Below are 10,253 nucleotides of genomic sequence, written 5' to 3' on the forward strand. Positions count from 1 at the left end.
CACACATCCAAACCATCTCAGCTTTGTTCTCTAAATTTGCCTCAGAGTCACTCACCCTGCGCTTTCCTTCATCTTCAGCTCAGCCTCCTGTCATTTTGGCCGTACCGCCATCACCAAACCATGCATCAGAGCTGGTCTCGCTACTCTTCTGTCATGAATCAGCCCTGATATTCTTCACTTGCACTCTATTCACCTCTCTCATGCACTGCCCATTGCTTTGGATGGTTTACCTCAAGTATTTCAAATACTTCACTACCTCTACTCTTTGCAGCTTCGCTGTTACACCTGTCTCCCTCTTATTCATACACATGTATTCTGTCTTGCTTCCACTGACCTTCATTCCTCCATCTCTCAAAGCTCTTTCACCTGCTGCCTTCTCTCCCTACAGACCACAATGTCATCTGCAAACATCATAGTCCACAGACTCATGCCTGACCTCATCAGTCAACCTGTCTACCACCATAGCTTCATGGTCAGGATTCATTTAACCTCAGACACACTGAACACCTAATGGGTCTCCACCCAACCTGTGCTTAAGGTCACATTTGTCAGTGGATTGTAATTTTGCTTAGTTTAGTTTCTTGTCAACCAGTGACAAGAAAACGTGTTACTCTACTTTTAGTACTTAAGAAATTAACCTGTGAACCTGATGAGCTGCTACTCTAATACTCACCTCTAATGCAGGGATATCAAAGTCATTTTATACCGTGGGCCACATACGACCCACTTTCATTTTAAGTGGGCCAGAACAGCAAAACACTCCTTTCTGTCAGGTTAAGATGTTTACCTTAATATGTAATCCCTGAGATATCTCAACACACGAAAAAGAAATGCAAATCATCTCTGCTGCTAAGAAATAAATGTGTGAAATTGCTCATTCACCGGACTGTCCTGTCATAAAATAGAACGTTTTTGTTTGTTTGGTTTTTTTTGTTAACAGACAGAAAAATGTTTATTTTTTCAGAAAAACTGGAAATTTTCTTTCCTTTAGTTGATCATCTTTTAGTTAATTACTTTGGTGTAGTAAGGGTGGAGGCCTTTATCATTTAGAAATGTTATAAAATTTAAAATGTTTTATAATGCTATAGAAAGCCATCTAGTGGGCTTGATTGGCATTCTTGCTGGGCCTTTTCTGGCCCCTGGGCCTTATGTTTGACACCACTGCTCTAACGCAATCTGTTAATTTTCATTTTCATTTCATAAGGTTGTTTGGAGGATGTTTTCCCACCTTAATATCATTGTGGGAATGTTTCATAAAAGATTAGAGTATAATCTGGTACTCCAAGCCATGCTCAACATGCTGCAGGGAGAATGTCTTAGTTTAACTTTTAACGTTTCAGGAACATTATATAAAGAAAAAAAAATCTACCCTCTCTGTGTTCTTTGAATAATTAATTAAAACATGTGCTCGATAACATCATTAGAACTTGTAGGTGACTATTGCCAGTGTCGTAGGAACTTTCCCTACAAGCTCGAGAGTCTTGCGACTAAACTGCATTCAAAGGTTAACGGGCGTAAACATTTACACTGCTGAACGATCAAATGGCCTAAACTGTGCATTTGACTTTGATTGGCTACCTGCTTTTTATGACCTGTAACAAGCACGCACAGCTGTGACTCTCATGCCAGCTACTGACATGAAAACAAGTTGACCCTGGAGTTGCACAATGCTGAACTGATATGGAGACGAGTATCAATGCTGACTTTGTATAAATGGGTTTCTGACATTTTATCTGAACTTGAAGCAAAAATGTAGACAAAGCGTTTGAGTGGTACCCCCTCTTTTTGTCAACAACACAGAGACGAAGAGCTGCTGCACTGGGGCATGAAAAGCTAAGAGCGAAGTATAAAATGAAAACACGATCCTCCCTTTGGTAGAGCCCCCTCGTGTTAATCTCTTATTACTCTTCAGTTCCTGGATGCCTGCAGTTGTATTACCCTTATCCATTTCAGGGCTTCTTTAGCCAATGTTTCAACCTGCTTCCATGTCCTGTGCTTGGGTCCTCATTATACCTCCAATTACACATTTTACTAGAATTAAATTTTTGTGGTTAACGATTCAAAAAGTCTGAGAACCGATTCCTTACACTTACCCTCCAGTGGATGGTAAGCGTGTTGATTGGCCTCTTTGGTCGACACCAGCATATAACACAGCTGTTGAGATGCCAATAAAGTTGGTACTGGAAATTTGAATGTACGTAATCAGTCTCACTCTAGAATGATGGATTTAAAGTTGTTTAGAAACACTTCCCAAACTGATGGGCAGCAATAATTACTTCTCTAAGATCACTGCTGCTGTCTTTCTTGCTTGGTTTGTGGTTAATCAAGTGCATTTTGCATTTGAGCAGCAGCCTCTTACTTCTTAAGGAAGCATTAAGTGTTTACTTTATAACCTTGTTTTATAGCAGCTGCCTCTGTATAATACGACATTCTTTAAAAATATGAGACTTCTGCAGTAAATCAATTTAGATGTTGTAGCAACATGTCAGAGTATGTGCAGGCTGTTAGTGATGTGGAAGAAAACTTGCAGTACATACCAGAACACTGTATTTATTGTAAGAGCTATAATAGGAATAAATACAACACTGATACCAAGTTTAGTAGCACAGTTCAGGCATGATTAATACTATCACAAAATAGTTATAGCATAATTAAAACGGTGCAGACCTTTGACAAACTATTTCACAGCACAGTGCGTCTCTTTATTGATCAGTCATGTATAGTATTTCATTTTCCAAAGCGAATATTTTTTACAAAAGAAGAAGTGATACTTTATCATAAATGTATAATACTGCTCTATTCAACAAAAATATAGTAATCATGTATTTGCATTTATTATGTCTTTTTTTTACTGTGTAAGTACAGTACAAGTCCTGCTTTCAGTGTTTGCATGATAGTTCTTTGAATTCTTACAATATACATGTTTGAAAAATATAATGCAAAACAAATTAGTACACTTGGTCGCACAAAAATGTGCACAAAAACGTACGATCTAACCTGAAAGAACTCTAGTTCCCTATTAATGTTTAATTCATAATTGGATTTGCATAGCCAGAAACTCTAACTAATGGGCAGAGTGTAATTTAGTGCGGTTAATCTCACTAATCATTACAAAATATCAGGAATCGAACAGGAATAACTCGCTCTAGGCACTCGTTCCTGTGCTCAGCACTGTTTGTTGTGGGTGCAGGTGCCAGTAGCACACTCGTGGTACAAAGAAACAACAAAAAACACGAGTAAATACCTACTTCTTGAGGATTTTGTTTCACAGCAGAAGATATTTAAGTGAAAGACGAGGACAGGGGCAAATTACATATCTCATGGAAAATAACGGTTCAGTATAAATCTTGTCTCGTGAATGTTTTCCTGCCTCGTCTTGTGAGCGTCCTGCGACACCTTCGCCTTACGCTCCGACCTCCAAGGAGAAGGTCACGCTGCCCAGGTAGCGGTCAGTGGGAGAATCGTTAATGATGCCCTTTCCGTTCAGTTTGCATTGTACTTGGATGTTAGCGCCTTGCTGCACGCCCGTAAAACGTACAGCCACGACTGGTGAAGAGTAGTTTACCTGAGAGACGAGAGACAGAAGATTAAGACCCGACGGGTGTTTTAAATTCGACTGCTGCTGCAGCAGTTCCCCGACAATCATGAAACTTTCACTCACATGTCTCAGCTTCCCGTAGTATGGATAATACTTGTTTTCAAAAATGCTTTTGGGAAAAAACTCAATTTTTCCCAAGACTTCTGGTGGTCCTTTCTGAGAGAGAAACTTAAAATAGTAAGTCTATTTTACAGACTTACTTATTTTTATACACTTTCAGTCATGAGTCAAAGAATCAAGAAAGAAAAACTTTACCTTAACGCCACAGGTCACATTTATCGGTTTCCCCTGACCAGGTAAGTAACCGAGGATCTATTAAAGAAGAACAAGAGTAAGAGGGAAAATGTCTCACTCTGTAAGCACAAATGTAAAGATGCACCTTTGTGGATTCATCTGACAATGTCTTTACATTTAAAAGTGAAATATTCCAATTTTTTTAATATGCCAAAGCCTCATTTTCTCTCTTGTAGTTTTTCCATCCTGCATTGTTTGCATGCACACGCTATGTATCATCTTTGTCCCAAACTGAATTAGATAAGTAGATTTTTTTTTAAGGCACAGCTGATGGTGAGTTTCCTTTGCCCTCTTTGTGGGGCACCGACTGTTTCTGTTTGCAAGAAAAATCACAAATAAATATGTGAAAACATTCAAAAATGTTTCTAATTAGGCATGAAATAAGCACCCAATGACAAAAGGCTTTCTCTCTGTCTTACCTAGAATGACCACAAGATGTCACTCACACAGTAAATTGATAGTAAAATTGATTCACAGTACAGTAATCTGGATTTCTGATATTTTAAAATCCATCTTTTTTTACCCGGTTCATTCGAAGGAGGATGCATGGCATTCCCTGAGAATAGCCAAAGTTGGCGTCCTGCAGCCCTGAACACTGCCCCAACCAGGACCGTTTAAACTGACACGCTTTCCGCTCTGCAGCCTCGTCCAAGTCGTCCTGCATGAAGTATGTCTCCTTATCACAGGGAATATTCTTCCTCTGCTGAGCAGCATCGTTATACGCTGAAAGTACAGAGCAGAGAGAAAGGGGGAGGGAGAATGAGAGAGAGAGGAGGGCATAAATAAACCTTTGCAGTGCCCTGCCAGGCGCAGGCCTCTGATTAAGAAAGCCTGACAAAAGATGATTGTGAAAAAAAAAACACCCAGGACTGAATAGCAACCCTCTGCCCACAAAGAGGCTTCCCTTCCCAGCATGCCCTGCAAGGACCAAATAGAAAAAAGAGGGACAAAGGCAGTGAAGATGAGGATTAACCCATTCCATGTCTCTTCATTTTAAACAAACTCAACAACCTTGTCAGACCTCCCAGCTTTGACCACCCCACCTCGATCGCATCACTCACGTCTTAGATATTCCTCCATAGACCTGGCGTACTTCCTCCAGGATTTGCGATCAGATGCGTTAAAAGCAATCTCATGGCCTTCTAGGTGCGGGGCCATCGTCATACCTGCCAGTGGAGACGCAGAGACAGTCAACTGTGCTGAGATTCAGGGAGAAGCAACAGACAGAAGGACAGCTAGAGGGACAGAGAACAGAGGAGGTGGTTTGAGTTTGGAGTTATAGTTACCTGGTGGCATCACTCTATCGTTGAAGGTGGGGTGGTAGGGACTAATAGACCACATGAGGCAAAACAAACAGCCGCCAAACATGGCTGCAAGAAACAAATAAAGTGCAGCATAGAAGAGTAGGATGAGGCCTGAATGGTGAGAGTGAAGGAAAAAAATAAAAAGAGGCATTAGGGAGTACTTGCACAAATGTGGATTACATAACAGACAACACAGCTCCTGATAAATTACATCTGATCTGAGTGAAGGGGAATAACGAACCATGAACAATTCCCACTTTGCTCAGGCAAACCATTTGGTCTGTCTGGACTCCAGCTACTGTCCTTGATCAGGACGGTCACTAATTTGTTTAGGAATAAAAAAAAGCACTGTGGTCCCCTCGTGTCTGCATTTGCGAATAACTCCACTGGCTTTGGTATGAAACCCATACTTAGCTAAAGCACGGACCTTGTGCCAAAGAAATCCTGAGAAATAGCACTGGTCTGCAATTTTCAATTAACAGTCCATTAGCTACTAATCAAGCTAAACGTGTCCTAAATAAAATGGCTTTTGCTGTGTGGGCAATTTCACAGGGGACTAGCTGTAGCCAGCGTTGCATCCCCTGAGCCACAAAGGCCTTTCTGTTTGAGCTCAGTGAGAATTCTCCCAGCTGTCCTTTCACTCAGGAACACAGTGAACCTCCGGTTGCCATCGTAGTGAAGGTCCTTTTGCAGCCATAGAGGCACAGCCAGCTCCAAGGAACCCCAATCACCCCACTCTGGTATTGTGTCCCCTCTTACACACTCGTCTCACAGGACACGCAGCACAGACTTCAACTCGGGGTCTTTCTTCAGCAGACACATGGGCCCCACTCTTCCACAAGTGTGCACACACACTGGTTATGTGGCCCGGGGATCCGGCATTGCAGCTTATGCAAGTAACACACACTTTCCTTAGAAGTTCTTTCTGCACACAGTTGGATCATGTTTGCCATTGTGTGAAAAGAGAGGGGGCTCAACAGCATCACATAGCAACTACCCTGGTTATACCAAGAGGTTGCTCCATCACCATTGACTCAACAAACTCGTCCAGTGTGTCGCTCATGCCAAAAAAGTTCTCCAGCGCCCAAAGCTCGATTTGGCAGTTAGATTTACAGGGCGGGGGAAAAGAACATGAACACCTCTACGTGTTTTACTGCAACTGAGAGGCCACAAGCATGTTAAGTTCAGCAATGAGGTCGCCAAGGCTTTGGGAAAGAGGCTGTGGAGAGCATGGTAAGATGTAGAGGAATGTGTTTCCTGGCCAATGTGAGGCCTTGAACAGTGCGTCCCGCTGGGGAATCGTCCCCAGGCAGTCTGTTTTTGTCGGGACACTCTGAATCATCCATGCACCTATGTAAACATTGAGCATGAGGACACACACACACACACTCGCAGCACAGTGAGCTCAGTCACTGGACTGGAAAGACATTTCTCACCCTAAAACTATCGCTGAGTGCATCTTAAAAAACACACACACACACTGAACCATCACATTTGCATGTTATTTAGGATGATTAACTGTGTTGCACTCAACATTAAAAGTGTCGTTATGGTCATATGCACTAAAAAATATATGATACAAAATGTCCCTTCCCCATAACCCAACAGCAGAGAATTTTTCTTTCTTCATCAACTCACTCCAGCTCTTCCCAGAGCGACCCATGAATTCGTTGGTCTCTGCATTCCACAGGTATGTCTTCAGGTCGTCTATTTTCTGGTGGAGCGTCCTCTTGGGAATCGGCCTGCGCTTCCATCTCTCAAAGTTGAGGTCTTCCTGCTCTAGAGGCTGATGCTCGGCCAGCTCCTCCTGCTCTTCCTCCAGCTCTTGGCCATGCTTGAGTATCACTTTGTGAGGCTGGTGGAAAGAAGAAGAGAAAAAGCCCTCACCACACATATTCTAAACTGCTGAGTTCTACAGTGAAACCTATTTGCTTTTCAAATTACTGCAGGAAAAAAATGGCATGCCTCCTGATCTGAGTATGACCGATAACATAAACTGCCAGACAGCGCTCTGCATATTAATGAACTGATGGTCCTGTCCTCCGTTTCTGCAAATTATAAACCCGCTGGTGACCTTGTGGCACTCGTTGGGAGAGCTGACCTCCTCTGAGTGGACCCTCCTGCTTGGAGCAGCAGCTGCAGACAGCAGAACTGGAGGGTCACTCTGACAGCCAGCTGTTACTGAGTCTCAGCATCCAGAGGCCAGGACACACAGATCCCAGAGGAGCCACGGGACACATCATTTGCGAGAGAGAGGCCTTTATAAGAATCTGCTGCTACGGGAGGATGGGAGCGGGGTTGATAACTTTGAGGTTCATCAAAAACGCTCATGAGCCAGAGGGAAAAAAGAATAAAATAATCTCAGCACTCACAAGACTTCTAACAAGCTTCTCCTCAGCTCCTCCCTCTGTGGAACTGGGCTCCATATTCTTCGCAGAAAGAAAAGGTGCCAGTTAAACCAACCACAATCCACGGTGTCCATTAAATTACTTTTCAATTCAAAGCCAAGCTATCTGAAATACACAATCTGTGCTCTATCGATGAATGAAAAGTCGGACATACCTGAAGTTCTCTTTTCAATTAAAAAAACACGGATTAATAAGTCGAAAACCCTATTGGCCCCCAGAGGAAAAAAAATATTATTTGTCAAAAAGTTTTGGGGGATTTCATTAGAAAGTTTTAGGCGTGCAGGGGGAACCGGGTGTGGAGAGCTTCCTTCAACTAGGCGCGCATCATAGTGAATGAGCGCTGGCCGGAGAAAAGCTGGGGGTGGGATGCAAAGTGCTTTTTCTTTTTTGGGTCCCACAGACGTTTTGGCAGCGGCCTGGATCACAGCACTGCATGCTGTACACGCACACCATCAGCCATTGTCTGCTAAGCTGAAGCAAAGCGTGAATACAATATTTATAGCCTCTCCCAGCGCAAGACACTCAATCAGCGCCTGGCTGCGTACTGTAAATGCGCAAAGATCTTCCAGCAATTAACTATTTTTCAATTCTTAGTTAAATATCTTTGACTCGGGTGTTTATCTAACTTAAATCACAAATCAAATCAAAGTAAATCAATCATTAGATACACTCCACGCACGTGTATGCGCACTAATCCAGCTGTCAGCACCCACAATTTCAACGGATTACCATAAACTAACCTCTGGTGAAGTAGTCCTCATCCCTGATCCCATTAGCACTCCGGTCACGTACCGTTCTGTTACCCCCATACTAAAGTGGAAGGGGGGAACGTCCCTAAGAAGTTCCCCTCCTCCTTTTACATGAAAAGAGAAATTGCGTCATGGAAAAAGCAATTCTTTGAGATATGCGCGGCAAATCGTGCGTGTGTGTTAGAGCTCGCGTGTTTTACAGTAAAAGTCAAATAAGGATGTTTGCAGAGAACTAAAAGTCACAAAAATATATTTGTCAGTAGTTCTCCTGTCAGTGCAGATTAATAACCTGAACATGTCCTTCAAAAGAAAAGCGAGCAGGGGTGCTTCCAGGATTTTTCTGGGCAGCCGGGGCCCATAAAATCAGAATATTCCATCAGAAATGAAAATTGTTTGGAGAACACTGGACATTTTTTACATTAATTTGTATTGAGTAACTATTTTAAAAAATACTCCAATGTCACTTATGGGGGACATTCACATTTCATGCTCAGGGTCTGTGCACAGGCAGTGTATAAGGCTGTTTTTCATTTCGTTTCTTTGTTTGTGTGTGTAAATTACAGTTGTCCTGAGACAAAGTGTAAACACAATTGTTGAAAAAGTAGCTCTCAAATAACATTTAAAATACAAAATAGCTCCTGAGAACCCCCCAAAATGCCCTTTTTCTCTTGTCCCAACTGATAACCAGATTTCATGTCAAATAGAAGAAGTTATAAATCCACTTTTTTTGTTTTAATTATATTAACACATATTTCTTATAATTGTTAAACTAGTGTATCTAAGTGTTTGTGAATGCATCATTAACCGTGCTCCTCTAGCCCTTCCATCAAAGTTCGATTATAGCCCATTTTTCAGGATCAGCTGGTCTTTTGGGGGTTTCATCTTTGGATACAGGTATGTAGAAATTCGTTTTAATGTGTTGAGACTTACATTGAGAGTTGTTATAGTCTGATCGTGATGTCTGTGGATCTGGTGCATTTCACTTGGTATGTGTTTGGCTGCCCAGTAGTCGTTGGTGAGTAATTGCAGTTTACTCCCCTGCTGCTGTTTGTTTAGGTTTTATTGTATTTTATTCTAGTTTTTAGGGTAATACATTGAAATATACAGTGGTTTCTAGTTCAAGTGAGTTGCCTGGTCTTTTCATTGTTGATTACTTTTTCTTTTTTAGTAAAGCAGAAGGTCTTTTTTGAGAAGCTGCGGGCACCTTTGGGGAGGTCCTCTCTCCTCATTTGTGAATAAAAGCACTGGGACGCAGGTGTAAGGGACACCGCTATGTTTGTCCAATTAGGACGTGGCAACTTATATCATGTGTTGCTTTAGCTGAGCTGCTATTTTTCCACTGTGTTTTAGAAATTTATTGAAAGAAACCAAGTCTGAGTGCTTTTGTGATAAATTGTAATTAAGGTCCACTTGAGTACATTTCCAGGGATGGAATTCCCAGGTGGCTTTTTTTAAGTTGGTCTTTCTTCCAGTCCTCTTTCAGCTGTTCCTCCAACCCGCCACACTAGAAGAAAAACAGCTCCTGTTCATGATACTTCTGAGATTTCCTCACATTTCGACATGCACTCAAAAGCATCCCTGTGAATAAATGATTAACAGTTTCCCAGAACGTCTCGCAGTTCTTGAACGCAACGCTGTAGTTGTGACGGTTGGTGGCGCTCGCTGCGCGTCCTGAGGCTCACTAAACACCAAGGTGATACTTTTTTATGAGCTTCTCTAGAAGTGTGAATTTAAATCTTCGTAATATCAAACAAAATTTAAAAAAAGATTTAAAACCCTTTTAAACTCAATTTGTCACAAAACAGGCGCTCAGTAGGATGTTTAATCCCTGTTTTCGGTGATAATTCACTGTCTAAGGAGCTTGGAAAGAAAAGCGTCTGGACTTCTTTGAGTTGCTTGA

The 10,253-nt window shown here is 41.9% G+C and overlaps 1 protein-coding gene across 2 annotated transcripts; it reads right to left on the reverse strand.

Moving 5' to 3' along the window:
• Positions 1–2,675: 2,675 nt before the first annotated feature.
• Positions 2,676–8,449, reverse strand: atp1b4 (ATPase Na+/K+ transporting subunit beta 4). Of its 2 annotated transcripts, XM_082547641.1 has the most exons (9): positions 7,759–7,946; positions 7,569–7,625; positions 6,835–7,051; positions 5,179–5,307; positions 4,954–5,058; positions 4,416–4,615; positions 3,854–3,910; positions 3,662–3,754; positions 2,676–3,565 (listed from the first exon to the last, which is right to left on the reverse strand). In XM_082547641.1, exons 2-9 carry the CDS (start codon positions 7,620–7,622, stop codon positions 3,404–3,406), a joined length of 1,017 nt encoding a protein of 338 aa, XP_082403767.1. In that variant the 5' UTR covers positions 7,623–7,625; positions 7,759–7,946; the 3' UTR covers positions 2,676–3,403. The 2 variants fall into 2 exon arrangements, with proteins under 2 accessions (XP_082403767.1, XP_082403766.1); XM_082547640.1 differs by lacking the exons at positions 7,569–7,625; positions 7,759–7,946 and adding an exon at positions 8,345–8,449.
• Positions 8,450–10,253: the final 1,804 nt, after the last annotated feature.

Source organism: Aulonocara stuartgranti (assembly GCF_965226115.1).
Source record: "Aulonocara stuartgranti genome assembly, chromosome: 2".
Lineage (NCBI taxonomy): Eukaryota > Metazoa > Chordata > Actinopteri > Cichliformes > Cichlidae > Aulonocara > Aulonocara stuartgranti.

What these genes read in the sequence shown, in the direction of transcription:
- atp1b4 (XM_082547640.1), bottom strand. Translation starts at nt 8,413, where the DNA reads ATGGGGGTAACAGAACGGTACGTGACCGGAGTGCTAATGGGATCAGGG. An exon ending in TGAGGACTACTTCACCAGAG is followed by an intron (nt 7,052 to 8,344) that starts GTTAGTTTATGG and finishes TCTTTCCACCAG; the next exon opens with CCTCACAAAGTGATACTCAA. An exon ending in TCGCTCTGGGAAGAGCTGGA is followed by an intron (nt 5,308 to 6,834) that starts GTGAGTTGATGA and finishes CTCACCATTCAG; the next exon opens with GCCTCATCCTACTCTTCTAT.